The 16,579-nt window shown below is 45.2% G+C and overlaps 1 protein-coding gene across 3 annotated transcripts in view; it reads left to right on the top strand.

Annotated features, from left to right (window-relative positions):
- shq1 (SHQ1, H/ACA ribonucleoprotein assembly factor) overlaps positions 1 to 16,579 on the top strand; it is an 83,233-nt gene that overhangs the window by 30,347 nt on the left and 36,307 nt on the right. For all 3 annotated transcript variants that reach the window (XM_033036718.1, XM_033036717.1, XM_033036716.1), the window contains one exon: positions 8,934 to 9,054. In XM_033036718.1, the coding sequence (XP_032892609.1) occupies positions 8,934 to 9,054 (121 nt within the window). The remainder of the gene's footprint in view (positions 1 to 8,933; positions 9,055 to 16,579) is intronic.

Here is a 16,579-nt window from a genome sequence, read left to right as displayed (position 1 = left end):
GCGGTTTACACTGAAGATAGACACAAAATGCTGAGGTAACACAGCGGGTCAGGCAGCATCTCTGGAGAAAAGGAATATGTGAATGTTTCGGGTCGAGACTCTTCTTCAGACTGGGAGTCAGCGGGGGAGGGAGAGGGAAACTAGAGGGATGAAAAGGTTCAGAACAAATCAGAGCCAGCACTGATGATCAAGAAAAGGTGGAGCCCACAATGGTCCATTGTTGGCTGTGAAAGAGGTGATAATGAAGGGATACAAACTGTGAAATTAGAAGGAAGAATAGCAGCAACTATTACTTCAAAAAGCAACAAAGAAGGCTCCCGACCTGAAATGTTGTGTGGACATTCCCTCCACTTATGCTGACTGACCCACTGATTTCCTCTAGCACTTTGTGTTTTATTCATCACATCTCTATCACTCACATTACTGGTTCCTGCCTTCACCTCTGCCACACCACTACTGTGGCAGGAATCCTCTGCCCACATTCTCATTATCTCTAGTCTCAATGATTTGGTTGTTCTTTCTATCAACCAACAGGCTTCTCACTTTCACCCACTCTAAACATCAACCTATCCAAATCTCTTATCATGTGTCAACATTAAGTTTAAAATTCTGACCTCTGAGTTGAAACCCTCCTACACCTTTAGACTTTAGCGATACAGTGTGGAAATAGGCCCTTCGGCCCACCGAGTCCGCGCTGACCAGCGATCACCCCGTACACTAGCACTATCCTACATACTCAGGACATTTCACAATTTTACCAAAGCCTACAAACATGAATGTATTTGGAGTGTGGAAGGAAACTGGAGCACCCAGAGAATGCCCAATCACAGGGAGAAGATGCAAACTCTGTACAGACAGCACCCGTAGTCAGGATTGAACCGAGATCTCTGGCACTGTAAGACATCAATTCTACCGCTGTGCCACCCAACTCGATTTAATCATTTAAGATTTACCATCTGGCTGCACAGCTCCCTTCGAACCTTGACTGCCATGTCCTCTATTGTATCTGTGATTCTCTAGCAAGCTCCTTCCTCTCGATCTTCATTAAATATACCCCTGCCTGGTTCGATCCAACTCTCGCATTCCACTGCAGCTCTGGGATGTGTTCGCTACAAAGCTCCTTACATTTTTTAGTAACATTAAAGGTGATTGGTGATTCTTTATTTTAACTTGGTTGTTTGTGGAATCAACTCAGTTTGCAAGTGGACTATCTGGATGGAACAGACGATAATTAGTCTTGGATTAAAATACAATGTTGGCAAATGTAAATTCAGTTTCCAGACTGGATGAATTATGCCAAAACAATGCTTTCTATTGAGTTTAGAGTTGTTTTACTAGGTTGGAATAAAACCGTGTGTTAATTTGCTCAAGATTTTAAGAAAGACTAGACTAAGTGGGACCCTTTGGGTCCCAGGTTCAAACGGGTGGGCTGGTCCCCCAACGCAATATTCCACCTCTCCACCAATTCCAATATTGAAGGCCAGTGGGGGGGGGGGGGGGGGGGTCAAGACAAGATGAGCGTTAAGAGTGTTTCATTGTCAAAAGCACCGGGACCGGAACAATGAAATTCTTGCAGACGCAAAGAACTGTAGATGCTGGTTTACAAAAAAAAAATGAGATGAAGTGCTGGAGTAACTGAAAGTCAATGAAATTCATGCTGCAGCATACAACACAAAAAAATAATGCAATAAGCAAGAATACAATAAATGATCAGTAATCCATGGTAACTAGACCATAGTAGTGTAAGCCAGTACAACCTTATACGAAGTGCATAGTAGTGTAATGGTGTGATAGTGTTGTGCAGTGTGGCTTATGAACATGAGGGTTAATTGGGGGGAAAGCTGGTCTTGGAGGCGTTGGTTCTCGGGCTCCTGTACCCCTGTCCGACGTTAGCAGCGAGGTGAGAGCATGGACAGGGTGACGTGGGTCTTTGAAGATATCAGGTGCCTTCTTGAGGCAGTGCATCTTGTTGATCCCTTCACTGGTGGGGTAGTCAGTACCCATGATGGCCAAGGCAATGCCCACCGCTTTCTGCAGCCGCCTTTCCTCTTGGGCGTTCGAGTTACCAAAACCAACCAGTCAGTATATCCTCCACTGGACACCTGTGTTCAATAGAGTATTCATTGATATGTTGAATCTACACTTTGTTTATTGTGTCACCAGAAAAATCATACGGTCATAAGTAATAGAAGCAGAATTAGGCTATTCGGCCCATCAAATGTACTCTGGCTGATCTATCTCTCCCTCCGAACCCCATTCCCCTGCCTTCTCCCCAAATCCCCTGACACCTGTACTAATCAAGAATCTATCTTTCTCTGCTTTAAAAATATCCATTGAATATCCAAAAATATTTCACTATGAGCTCTGCGCCATACGCAGGACACCGTAAAAACAATGTGATTGCAATTTCAAAACAATTACTAAGAATACATTTCCATATTTGTATCTTGTGATGAATATTTTATCACTAAAATCATGTCTTGTTTTTGGAATATAACCCTGCTTACAAAATGCATGTAAGGATGCATGAACTCAGCTGCATTTTGAACGATGGAATCTTTCTTAATTATGAAAAGATATTTATGTATTTTCCTCTCGTGATTAATCGGTGCCAGGGTGCAAACTATGACCAAATGGCATAATTCATTTGGCATTTCTGCAAGAACTTAGCGGGGCTCCAGAACAATTCACTGCCTCTCCAAATCCCCTCAAGAAACAGACTACAAAGCTTTGCATTTAAGCTGTGGAATAATTGTTGCAACATGAACTGAAGGCACATCAAATATGCATATTTTCCATTAGCATTTGGCACCATTACCACAATTTTAGTATGCATGTCTTTGTTTTGAGATTCTGCTCCAGGCCAGGGGTAAAGTCATTGTTCAGAATATTAAATTTCACAGTTGGATATTTTGTTTGAAAGGCATGTATTTTGTGTTCACTAGGCTCTGAATCAATCATTTGGTTCTGGGCACAGTGCAACTAGTGTGTGTGGTTTTGACAAAGTATTTGGAACGAAAGATAAGAGAGCTCCCTCTGCTGTAGCAATCCCATTTCTCCATGGCCTCTCTGTGACTCGACAAATAACAGTAGGTTTCTGCTTTGAACTGCTGATCACGTTGATTCCTTTCACGCATATAACACTTTAGATTTTATTTTAGACTTTAGAGACACCGTGCAGAAACGGGCGCTTCGGCCCACCGAGTCTGCGCTGACCAGCGATCACCCCGTACACTAGCACTATCCTGCACACTAGGGACAATTTTACAAATTTTTTTTTTACCGAAGCCAATCAACCTACAAACCTGTGGGTCTTTTAAGTGTGCGCGGAAATGGGAGCACCGTGTCAAAACCCACGTGGTCATGGGGAGAATGTACAAACTCCATACCGACAGCACCTATAGTCAGGATCGAACCCGGGTCTTTGACACTGCGAGGTAGAAAGTCTACCGCTGCGCCACCGTGCCGCGCTGTGCTGTGCTGTGCTGTGCTGTCGCCACCGTGTTCTTTAATAATGTACCACTTAAATAAAATTATGCCATAAAACTAGTGATAATATTGTGGCCTCGATTGAGGCTTGGTTAATGATTAATAGTTTAGGTCTAATTTCCTGTTTGAGGGTCACACTGACATTTTATGAATTGATAAATTAATTGACAGATTTCTAAATGACAAATGCTTTGTGTTTCAAACATGGTAGTTAACTGACTCAAATTTCAGTCATTGAAAGGAGATCAATTCTAGACACTCCCGTGGGGGCGGCCCGGCTCAGGGCTGGAACGGTGCACCCGTGGGGGCGGCCCGGCTCTGGGCGGGAACGGTGCACCCGTGGGTGCGGCCCGGCTCGGGGCTGGAACGGTGCACCCGTGGGGGCGGTCCGGCTCGGGGCTGGGACAGCGCTCCCGTGAGGATGGTCCGGCGCGGGGACGGTGCTCCGGTGGCTGAGGCGGCGTTCTGGCGGCGGCGACCTGAATCCGGGGCTCGGCTGCGGGCCAGCACGAGACATCGTCGGGAGCTCGCAGGTCACAGGCTGGTGCCTGTTTTCCGGAGCTCCCGCGGCAACAGTTGCGTCCGCTGGACTGGAGGGAGGCAGCTTCGACCACCACGGGCCGCGGAGCTTGAACCGGCCCATTCGCGGAGCTCGCTGAGCCGCGGGACTGACTTACCATCGCCTGGTGGGGTATCGCCTCAGCGCAGAGGGAGAAGAGGAGGAAAGAGACAGTAACCCTAAGATTTTTGCCTCCATCACAGTGAGGAGGTGCCTGGTGAACTCACTGTGGTGGATGTTAATTTGTGTTTATTGTGTGTTTTGTTGTTTATTATTACATGTATGGCTGCAGGCAACGACATTTCGTTCAGACTGAAAGGTCTGAATGACAAATAAAGGATCTAATTCTAATTCTAATTCTAATCTTGTATGTCTCACCTGGATTAAAGCTTTCTGCCCGATCACCCACTGATGTCATTTACTTGAGGTAGGAAACTTTACAGTCAGAAGTGTTACAACGACAATGTAAATGTACTGAGATCTATATAACAGTTGCAATTATACAGAGCTGCTATATAAACTGATTTGAAACTAGATTTATGATCCTGCACTTATCATTTTTACTTCATAGCAGCATTGATGAAGAAAAGTGCTCTGCAATGGAGGATGCTGAAACTGTTTCTCAAATGCCAATAATTAAAGAAAGATATAGACATTCCTTTTGAGCAATTGTACAACATTGATAAAGCCCTAAAGGCAAAGAACATGCAGAATTTTATCCCAGCTGAATAGGTGCCATAAAATCATTTCTCTGGGCTGTTAAAATATCGACGATCATTGCATGATTATTACTAATAACAGTAATAGTGCTTCTGAGCTGCATTTTCAAAGGGATGTTCTCTGCCAAGTTAGATGTTCGGGAGCTAGGCAGGAAAAAACGACAATGTTTGTTACAGCTTTGAACTGTGTTTGACTCGCACTTGCAATTTGTCTTTGTATAAAGTGTTATCTCACTTATTTGGACTTCTGCATTTTCGCACATCTATCCTCCCTTAGTTAACTTAGCCAAATATGTTTTGGCTTATTATCGCCACGTGCAACAAGGTTTAGTTTATTAATGTCGCGTGTACTGAGGTACAGGGAAAAGCTTTTGTTTGCGAGCTACCCAGTCAGAGAAAAAAACTAAAGGACCTGTCCCACTATACGAGTTTACCCAAGAGCTCTCCCGAGTTTAAAAAAGAATCAAACTCGTGGTAAGTACATAGCGGGTACACCGGAGCTCGGGACCTCTCTTAGCGGCTCGTAACGCTAACGTCAGGTACTCAGGAAACGCGGTAAGCTCGTGAAGTATTTTCAACATGTTGAAAAATGTCCACGAGAGCCCCGAGTACCTATGAGCGGCTATTACCGCAATTCTCCAAGTTCGAATCAGGGGAAACTCGGGAGAACTCTTGAATTTCCTCGCACAGTGGGACAGGCCCTTAAAGATAGACACAAAATGCTGGAGTAACTCAGCGGGACAGGCAGCACCTCTGGATAGAAGGAATGGGTGACGTTTCGGCTGAGACCCTTCTTTAGACTGCAAGACAAAAAACAATGCTTGATAACAATCAAACCATTCACAGATAAAGGATAACGAGTACACATTCAGTACAAGATATAACATTGGATATGATAAAGTACATTGAAAAGTATTTGTTTGCGTGCTATCCAATACTATCAGCTAATACTAGCCAAGAGAAAGATACCAGAGTGCAGAACATAGTTCTCAGCATTGTAGCGTAACAGTTCCATAGCAAACACTTCAGTCAATGTAGACACTTGATAAGCTCGCAGATAATTTGTGGTGGGACCTTTTGCATACATTCTGCTTCTGTGCTTTTTAATATACACCTTCAGCATCAATTTATATTATAGGTTTTCATTATAAAGATTATACGCAAGAATGCTACTGTAAATTTGTGATTTATATTTGATGTTTAGAGAGAGTCGGCAACAAAATATTGTTTTTGATTTGTTGTTAAAACATTTTTTTATGTAGAACAATGATTATTTGGTTATGTCCAAAGAAATATAATTGAAATTGAATGCAATTTTTATGATGGTGGTCCTCCGTTTCGCTGCCTTTTCACCATGGCACGAGTGACAGACAGTGTTTAATGCAATCAGGTACTGCGACGTCACTTGACCTGATCTCTGCAGGTACATAATGTCCCAGCAAGAATAAACCGTATCATGATGAATGAGTAGGAAGCCAGCCTTATTTTGCCCAGGGCCACAAAGGCGACTTGTTGAGCTTAATGGTGCAGCAGCTATAATCAGCTCGCTCATAAGAGCTTTATCCTCCAGTGCAGATAACCTTATCAGTGGTACATGAACCAGCTAAACTTGGAAATGTAAGGCATAAACCAGTGCCAAAAAATTCAAAATTAAGTTCCCTGTGATGAGGAATTGTTGGCTACGAATGTTTCCGCTGGTGGGAGAGTCTTGGGCTGGAGGCCATAGCCTCCGAATAAAAGGACATACCTTTAGAAAGGAGATGAGGAGGAATCTATATTTAGTCAGAGGGTGGTGAATTTGTGGAATTCATTGCCACAGAAAGCTGTGGAGGCCGCCAATCAATATTTTTAGGCAGAGATTGGTTGATTCTTGATCGGTAAGGATGTCAGGGGTTATGGGGAGAAGACAGGAGCATGGGGTTGAGAGTGAAAGATAGATCTGCCATGATTGAATGGTGGAGTAGACTTGATGGGCTGAATGGCCTAATTCTGTTCTGACCACCTATTAATTTATTCCCATCTGATCTGAAGTAAAATTTCTTGCCAGTTTACTTCAAAATGCCTTGCTCTCTGTATTAAGAATTATGTTCACCTTATGGGTTTTAAGATAAAACTCAAACCTTCCTAAAGCATGGTCCTGCAGTAACAGCCAGAAAAACGAAGTATATTCTGAACTAGTGAGATTTCACAGCTGTAATAAGAGAATGGAAATAATTATTCGTAGATGAATTGGAATGAAATTGGGGGCAGAAAGAGATTGGATCAATAGCAGTAAGAGACAAGGAAATGATTAAACGTTAGGTAAATCTCTTATGAGATGCCTTAGCTGGGCTTGAGAGATTTATTGGATTTGTGTTAACATTTATCACAACAGTGCAAGGCTCATTTATAATCCTTAACTCTTGATGAGTTTAGTGGTCAATTACTGTGAAGATCTAGCAAGCAACGTCATTCTTCATTAGTGCAAAGCAAATGCCAGAACAGAACGATCTGACCTGAAATTTGGGGAGATTCGTACTGTAACTCTTCACATCTGTCATCATCCTCTGAATTTCCCAGTGGAATTTCCATGTTATTGGCAAATTGTGTTGTAAATGCTCTATCCTTTTGCTAGTAAGATTTAGCCTCCCGTCTCAGGGAGAAAAATATTGTTGCATTATTTTAACAATGTAACATTACGTGTATCTCTAAACTGAACTAAAACTGAAGATAGACACAAATTACTGGAGTAATTGTAAGCCTGTCCCACTTAGGCAACTTTTTAGGCAGGAGACTATGCAGTCGCCACATGGTCACGGTTGGTTGCCAGTTAGTCGCCTTCATGGTCGTGAGGAGTTCCCGCGTTCTGGGAACTAGTCGCGGCCTCTTTATGGTAGCCTTGAATTTTTCAACGTTGAAAAACTAGCGGCGACTTGAATGAAGCCGCCATGGAGAGTAGCGAGAATTCTTGTGCCGTAGGTGGGTCGCCAGGAGGTCCTAGTGGGTTGCCGGGAGGTCGAAGGTTCTCGTAGGTTCTTGTTGGTTGTAACTGGTGCTGACCGGTGAATTTCATTGGCTCATTGGGAAAAAGAAAACGTAAGCAGTAGTTTTCAGAACCAAGGATAACCGGCCGGTAATGTTAAATGTCCGCCGAGCTTCACAGCCGTTTATATCTCTGGCTTCTTAAAAGTTGTCTCCACTCTTTCTCCCCCCCCCCTCCCCCTTCTTTTAAAGGACTTACCGTACACTGTGCTTTCGCCGTCTTAATTACAGCGCCAATCTTCCTGTTAATTGCGGTGTGTGTCTGTATCATCTTGTCTTTGCACCATGTGCATTTCACTCAGACAGCGCTCCCCCCGCTTGGCCTGTCCCCCGCCTGCATAACGGGCTGGTGAAGGAAGCGGTGTGTGTGTGTTCCACTCTGACAGTCGCCGTTCCAGTTGCCGGTTTTTCAGGCGACTGCCAGCAACTTGACAGTCACTGGCAGTCGCCTGAAAAAGGGCCTGTCCCATCTTCCCGAGTTATTCACGAATTCTCCCGAGTTTTCAAACTCGCAGAATGTTCGTAACGAGTCCGTAGGAGGTCGTATGAGTCCGTGTATATATCGTAGGGGCTCGTTACGCCAGCCGTAGGTACTCGGGGCATCAGGTAAGTCGGGACGTTTTTTCAGCATGATGAAAAATGTCCACGAGTAAAAAAATAGCCCCGAGTACCTACGGCTGGGTTAACGAGCCGCTACGATATATCCACGGACTCCTACGGACTCGTTACGAACATTCTGCGTGTTTGAAAACTCGGGAGAATTCGTGAATAAAACTCGGGAGAATTTGTGAATAACTCGGGAAAGTGGGACAGGCCCTTTAGTGGGATGGGCCCATAAATCAGTGGTTCAGATGGCATCTCTGGGTGATGTTTCAGGTCGAGACTCTTCAGTCCGTAAGTCTGTTTGCTAGCTGTTAGCTGTTTGCTAGGTGAGAACAGGAACCTGGTGCAACTTGGGTGGGAGAGGGATGGAGAGAGAGGGTGCGAATTTCGCTTGGGCCGCTTACAACCCCAGTGGTATGAAAACTCTCTGGCACTGTAAGGCAGCAGCTCCACCACGACACCACCGTGCCACCCTAAGCATTGATGCGAGTAGCAGATTTATTTAGGGTTTACTGAAACATTTCTGTTCTATTTTAAAATAGGTAAGGCTGCTGTTTTGAAATGTTTGCTGGCCATCCACCAAGTCTTCAGGGAGAGTGATCCCGCGTACCTCCTCAACGACCTCTACATCACAGACTACTGTATCTGGATCCAGAAAGTGAAGTGAGTCTTCTACCTTTTCTCAAAAAAAAACCCAACTAGTTCATCTGAACAAGCTCTAAGGATGATTCTGAAGATAGACACAACATGCTGGAGTAACTCAGCGGGACAGGCAGCATCTCTGGAGAGAAGGAATGGGTGACGTTTCTGGTCGAGACCCTTATTCAGACTGATCCGTCTGAAGAAGGGTCTTGACCCGAAACGTCACCCAGTCCTTATCTCCAGAGATGCTGCCTGTCACAATGAGTTAATACAGCATCTTTGGTTTAAACCAGCATCTGCAGTTCCTTCCTACACATCTAAGGATGATTCTATCAGGCCTGTGCAAAAATTCTACCCTAGTTTTCATAGTCTACGGATGACATCTTATTGAATTAGAGACATTGAATATGTATGAGCCGAAGGTAAGTGGCTGCCAAAACATGTCATCTTGCATTTATTGTAGTGAAATTCCACACGGTATTTATAAAAAAATCATAATTTTGAATTCACCAGCTTGTTATTTTTGTTCAACTTGCCTTTTTTCTCAATGTCAATTGAAGGCTTGTCAGGAACTTCGTATTTTCACACAACACCGACGTTAGAAATTGTCATTTTTGTGCTTCATGTGTAAGATGATGTGCAAGACCTGAAATAAAACTGAAAGCATGGCAAGTAACTAGATTACAGTCAAAGGTTTCCGACTGGTTGGCAGATTGTTAGAGAATAGAGGCCGAGCCAAAAGTGACAGCTTTGGAAAGCTGTATGTAAAATCTGTGCAAGCAGTCCAGTTTCAGGTGCTGACCATATGGAAACATAGAACATGGGTGCAGGAGTAGACCATTCGGCCCTTCGAGTCAACACTGCCATTCAATATGATCATGGCTGATCATCCAAAATCAATAATAATAATAAATTTTATTTATGGGCGCCTTTCAAGAGTCTCAAGGACACCTTACAAAAATTTAGCAGGTAGAGGAAAAACATGTAAGGGGAATGAAATAAATAGTAGAGACATGACTAGTACACAAAGTAAAGACAGAATTCAATTCAAAACACAATATGAGGCAATTAATGCATAGATGAAAAGGGAGGGGGACGTGGGGCTAAGGATAGGCAGAGGTGAAGAGATGGGTCTTGAGGCGGGACTGGAAGATGGTGAGGGACACGGAATACCCCGTTCCTGCTTTCTCCCCATTCCCCTGGTTCCATTAACCCTAAGAGCTATATCCAACTCTCTTGAATACATCCAGCGAATTGGCCTCCACTGCCTTATGTGACAGAGAATTCCACAGATTCACAACTCTCTGGGTGAAAAGGTTTTTCCTCATCTCAGTCCTAAATGGCCTACCCCTTATTCTTAAACTGACCCCTGGTTCTGGACTCCCCCAACATCGATAAACATTTTTACTGTATCTAGCCTGTCCCAACCCCTTAAGAATTTTACATGATTTGAAAAGGTTCCCTCTCATCATTCTAAATTCCAGTGAATATAAGCCCAGTCGATCCATTCTTTCATCATATGTCAGTCCTGCCAACCCCGGAATTAACCTGGTGAACCTACACTGCATTCCACACAGGTGATGGCGGTCATGGAGGCGCAATGGTAGAGTTGCTGCCTTACAGCGAATGCAGCACCAGAGACCCGGGTTCGATCCCGACCACGGGTGCTGTCCTGTACGGCGTTTGTACGTTCTCCCCGTGACCTGCGTGGGTTTTCTCCGAGATCTTTGGTTTCCTCGCTAGAATTTAGGAGATTGAGGGGGGATCTTATAGAAACTTACAAAATTCTTAAGGGGTTGGACAGGCTAGATGCAAGAAGATTGTTCCCGATATTGGGGAAGTCCAGGACAAGGGGTCACAGTTTAAGGATAAAAGGGAAATCCTTTAGGACCGAGATAATAATAATAATAATAATAAATTTTATTTAATGGGCGCCTTTCAGACATCTCAAGGACACCTTACATAGGTTAATAGAAATAAAAACATATAATCAGAATAAAATAAGTAATAAAGACATCACAGAGACACAAATTAAAAACAGAATTCATTCCAAAAACAGAAAATCAAAAACACAATGTGAAGAGAGAGCAGCGGCAGCCAAAGCGCGCCAGCGTTCACTCTCCCTTCACGGCAGCCATCTTGGACACAGACTTACAGGATTACATTAGACAAAAAAATCATCCCCCCACAATGGATACCACTGTGGGGGAAGGCACAATGTCCAGTCCCCACCCCAAGTTCACCCCAAAGTCAGGCCTATTGAGGCCACCGCAATTGCCTCTACGGAGGCCTGCCGTTCTCACCAGGTGGTCTTGCCCCGGCGTCGGGAGAGTCCTCTCAGCGGCTGGGCTACCTGGAACGGCCGCTTCCTAGCTGGAGACCGCGGCTTCCGGAGCCGACAAGGCCGCGCCGGTTTGGAGCTCCTAGGCTCCCGATGTTAAAGTCGGCGCCGCCTCTCCGCTCCGCAGACCCGCAGCCCGGAGATGTCGCTCTCGGCGGTCCAGCTCACCAGAGCTCCAGCGCGTCGCTCCACGCGGCGACCCAGGCAAGGCATCGCCCGCTCCACTCCGCTCCGCGATAGCGCTCCAACGCTGCGCCGCCACCGAGGCCGAGGTGCTGGGCGGTCCCCGCCAGGAAACGGCGCTCCAAGCCCGCTGGTAGGCCACGAGGACGGGTCGACGGGCAGCCCGGAGAAAAAGCTGCCACACCGACCAGGTAGGGACCTAGAAATAAAGTTGAGACCTACCCCCCACATTAAAAAGTCCATATCCCCTACAAACGAAAAACAGGACTCACTAAAAACTATAAAAAAAAACGAATTAAAACGGACGGCTGCTGGCTAGCAGCCGTTCACCAAGATGGCTCCTCCTCCTCCTTTTATGACTGTTGGCAGATCAATTTGAGATGAGATGAGAAAAACATTTTTCACACAGAAAGTGGTGAATCTCTGGAACTCTCTGCCACAGAAGGTAGTTGAGGCCAGTTCATTGGCTATATTTAAGAGGGAGTTAGATGTGGCCCTTGTGGCTAAAGGGATCAGGGGGTATGGAGAGAAGGCAGGTACAGGATACTGAGTTGGATGATCAGCCATGATCATATTGAATGGCGGTGCAGGCTCGAAGGGCCAAATGGCCTACTCCTGCACCTATTTTCTATGTTTCTATGTTTCCTCCCACATTCCAAAGACGTACAGGTTTGTAGGTTAATTGACTTGGTAAATGTAAAAACTCCCTAGTGGGTGTAGGATAGTGTTAGTGTGCAGGGGTCGCTGGTCGGCGCGGACCCACTGGGCCCAAGGGCCTGTTTCCATGCTGTATCTCTTTAAAAAAAAACTAAACTAAACTAAATAGCAAGGATGTCCTTCCTCAAATTAGGAGATCAAATACTCCAGGTGTGGCCCACCAAGTCCATACCAACCAGCTATCACTGCACATAAACACTATCCTACACACACTAGGGACAATATATATTTATACCTAATTAACCTTTGAATCTGTACATCTTTGGAGTCTGGGAGGAAACTGAAGATCTTGGAGAAAACCCACGTGGGTCACGGGGAGAACATACAAACTTCGTACAGACAGCACCCATAGTCGGTGTCAAAACCTGGTAAGGCAGCAACTCTATCGCTGTGCCACAGCGCCACCCATTTTGTCTTTTACTTGCGATTATTAGGTATTTCCACATCTGGCGAGACCCTTAACGGCATTTATGTACAGAGGGATTTAGGGGTCCAAGACCATCACTTCTTGTAAATGGTAACACAAGTAGATGGAGTGGTAGAACAGGCATATGGTATGCTTGCCTCCTTGGTCAGGGCATTGTGCGTAAGAGTCAGGAAGTCATGATGCACCTTAATAGGATCCAATACAGGAAGGATATCGAGGCTTTGGAAGGGGTACCTTTAGAATGGAGATGAGGAGGAATTTGTTTGGATAGAGGATGGTGAATGTGTAATTCATTACCAGAGATGGCAGTGGAGGCCGTCAGAGATTGATAGATTCTTGATTTGTAAGGGTGTCAAAGGTTAAAGAGAGAAGGCAGGAAAATAGGGTTGAGAGGGAAAACATATCAGCCATGATCGAGTGGACGAGCAGACTCAACGGGCCAAATGGTCTAATGGGGCTTTTTCACGGGGCGAGTTGACGCAAGATGTCACCAGAGTGAAGTGGTCGTGGTCCAGCACGAGTCTCGCACGATATAACGGGGGGTAGATAAAGAGTTCCCACGGTACTCGGCATTTCTGTTATTTGTGCGAGTGACTTGTCCGTCTCCCGAGCTTTCCCGTTAATCTTGAATGAACATCGTGAACTGTAGTGTTGTTAATCACGTGGCACAAATGATGTTACTTTGTTTTCACACACTATATTGGTTTTTTTCACACACTATATTCCTCCCTTGGTTGAATTGGCTCATTTGGAGACATGCCTATACTAAGTATTTTCGAGTACAGGATGGTGGTTATTTTCATTGACGCGCTGTATGCAGCAGCCCACTATGTGCATCGAGAACGCTTGCGTGAAGGCAGAAGGGTGAGATTAATTAAAAAGAGAATTAAGAGGAAGTCTCACTGGGTGAAGCCCATCTTTCAACGGAGACCTCAATTGGACAATATGATCAGCTGCTTAATGTGCTGTGCGAAGAGGATAAAAGTGCATTCACAAACTTTGTCAGAATTTCACCCGAGCTCTTTAATGAGCTGAAGAATAATCTGGGTTTTTTTAGACAAATGTTGTTTGGTGTGATGCACCCTCTCTCAATATGTGCAAGAAGTCGTCTTTTTATTTTGTCAAATAGGAATAAAGACTTTGTCTCACATTGACCGTGATGGTTGTCTTATTTTATTATCTACTGAGAGGTGAAACTTTCAAACGTTTAACCAGTCAGTAGACAGACAATAAATAGTAACAATCGAGCCATAAATGGTGTATACATGGTGAAGGGAACAACGCTGTGTGCAAGATAATGTTTAAAATCATGCGAGGAATCGATCGGGTAGATGCACAGTCTCTTGCCCAGAGTAGGCGAATCGAGGACCAGATTACATAGGTTTAAGGTGAAGGGGAAATGATTTAATATGGATCTGATTAAATACTGTCAGTAGTAAACCCGATCAAAAACAACATCAGGACGTCTATTAAACACCAGAGATCCCAGTAAACACCCAGCCGAGACTTATTACAGGTCTAGTGGAAAGACACAAAGCGCTGGAGCAACTCAGCGGGTCAGGCAGCATCGCTAGACAACATGGATAGATGATGTTTCGGGTCGGGACTCTTCTTCAGTGCTGAGTTACTCCCGCATATTGTGTCTTTCCAATGCAGATTAGCAGTCTGCGATTCTTTGCTCCTGCATTACGGGGTCTATCTCGATTCCCGATAAAGTCTAAACCCCATCCTCCAGAGTTCTCAGCCCAGGGCGCCCATAAACAAGCCCTTAACTCCACACTGGGGACAGAGGCTGAGAGGTGTACAAAACCATGAGACGAACAGGCAGGGAAATAGACAGAGTCCAGGGTAATATATGTCCTTTGCCCACAGAGGGGATTCGAGGACCAGAGGGCATAGGTTCAAGGTGAGGGGGGAAGATCTAATAGGAATCTGAGTGAGGGGTAACATTTTCGCACAAAGGGTGGTGGGTGTATGGAACAAGCTGCCAGAGGAGGTAGTTGAGGCTGGGTTCATCCCTACATTTAAGAAACATTTAGACAGGTACATGGATAAGACAGGTTGGGAGGGATATGGACCAGACGCAGGCAGATGGGACTAGTTTCGATGGGACATTTTGGCCGGTATGGGCAAGTTGAGCCGAAGGGCCGGTTTCCACACTGTAACTCGATAAAGCCAGTGAGTATACGATCTAAGATAGTCCGAGGGTCTCGAATGAGGTAGGTAGTAGTTCAGGAATGCTCTGTGGTTGGTGTTAGGATGGTTCAGTTACATAAGTGCTCAAATGTAGGCACCGTTTTCGCAGTGGAAGCTCCGAGACTGTGCAGCGGGCGATTGTCGTGTTGGCTGGGACTCCTGTTATCCATGCAGGGGATTGACCTCGGTCTGAAGAAGGCTCTCGACCCGAAACGCCACCCGTTCCTTCTCTCCAGATTTGCTGCCTGTCCGGCTGAGTTGCTCCAAGCAACTGGTGTCTATCTTCAAAGGACTGACCACCGGGCTGGATGTCGGGGTTGGCGTGTTGCGTTTTACAGACCGAACTGTCCAATTAATGGTAACAGATGGGCACTGAGGGAAGTCCCCCCCCCCTCTCTGTTTATCTGCCCTTTCTTTAACGTTTGTGCCTCTATGCAAGTATCTCGCGAGCCATCCCAGACTGCCCATTTCTGCTCCCCCTCGCCTTTAATAACTACATTTCCCTAACAATTACTATCTTTGTTAGTTATAGGAGCAAAATTAGGCCATTCGGTCCATTAAGTCCACTCCGCCATTCAATCGCGGCTGATCTATCTCTCCCTCTCAACCACATTCTCTTGCCTTCTCCCCATAACCTCCTGACAGCCGCACTAATCAGGAATGTATCTATCTCTGCCCCTATTTTTCACCCTTTTGACAGTAGTTTTGTTTTATTGGAGACGCGGGAGACAGCGGATGCTGGAATACTGAGCAAAACACGAAATGCTGGAGGAACTCGGTGCATTTGTGTTTAAGAAGGAACTGCAGATGCTGGAAAATCGAAGGTACACAATAATGCTGGAGAAACTCAGCGGGTGCAGCAGCATCTATGGAGCGAAGGAAGTAGGCAACGTTTCGGGCCGAAACGTTGCCTATTTCCTTCGTTCCATAGATGCTGCACCCACTGAGTTTCTCCAGCATTTGTGTGTGTGGGTGGGAGTTGGGGGGGAGGGGGGGGGGAGAGAGATAAGGCAGCCTGAAGAAAGGGTCGCATGTCCATTTCCCTCCGTAGATGCTGCCTGGCCCGCGGAGTTCCTACAGTCTTAGAAACTGCTTTAGACAAAAAGAGACACAAACTGCTGGAGTAAAATAGCTCAGCAAGTGAGGTACCTGAACACTCAAAAATGAAAAAGAATGAAAATGTGATTATTTCACCTCCCTTCAACTATTTTGTGTTTCAGCATGAGAGGGATTATAACATTAGAGACATTCATCTTGTAGTGATGTGTTAATGAAGAATTGCAGACATCAATCTGATATTGTTAAATAAATATATTTTTTACTGAGGTAAAACAAGCACTGACAATCAAACTGCTCAGTTACTCACCGTTCGCAGGAGTTCCCACGGTACCCGCAAGAGTTATTACGGATATCGCACGGATATCGCACTGGCCACTATGTTCATACAATGTTGCAATGCTCAACCACAAGTGTACAAGTCACTCTTGGAGAAATTCAAACTTTCTTGAATTTTCTCCCGTGTGACCAAGTTACACGACTACCTGCCGTTAGCGCCACGGTGGTCCACGAATGCCGTACTGTTATCGCACGAGGTTCCCACGATGTTAAACTCTGGTTCACTCTTGCGTCAAGTCGCCCCGTGAAAAAGCCACTTAATTCTGCTCCAATGTTACATGATCTGA

Source organism: Amblyraja radiata, chromosome 18 (genome assembly GCF_010909765.2).
Source record: "Amblyraja radiata isolate CabotCenter1 chromosome 18, sAmbRad1.1.pri, whole genome shotgun sequence".
NCBI classification, from domain to species: Eukaryota; Metazoa; Chordata; class Chondrichthyes; order Rajiformes; family Rajidae; genus Amblyraja; species Amblyraja radiata.
The sequence above is the reverse complement of the archived record's forward strand: the minus strand, read 5'-3'. Positions and strand labels throughout refer to the sequence as shown.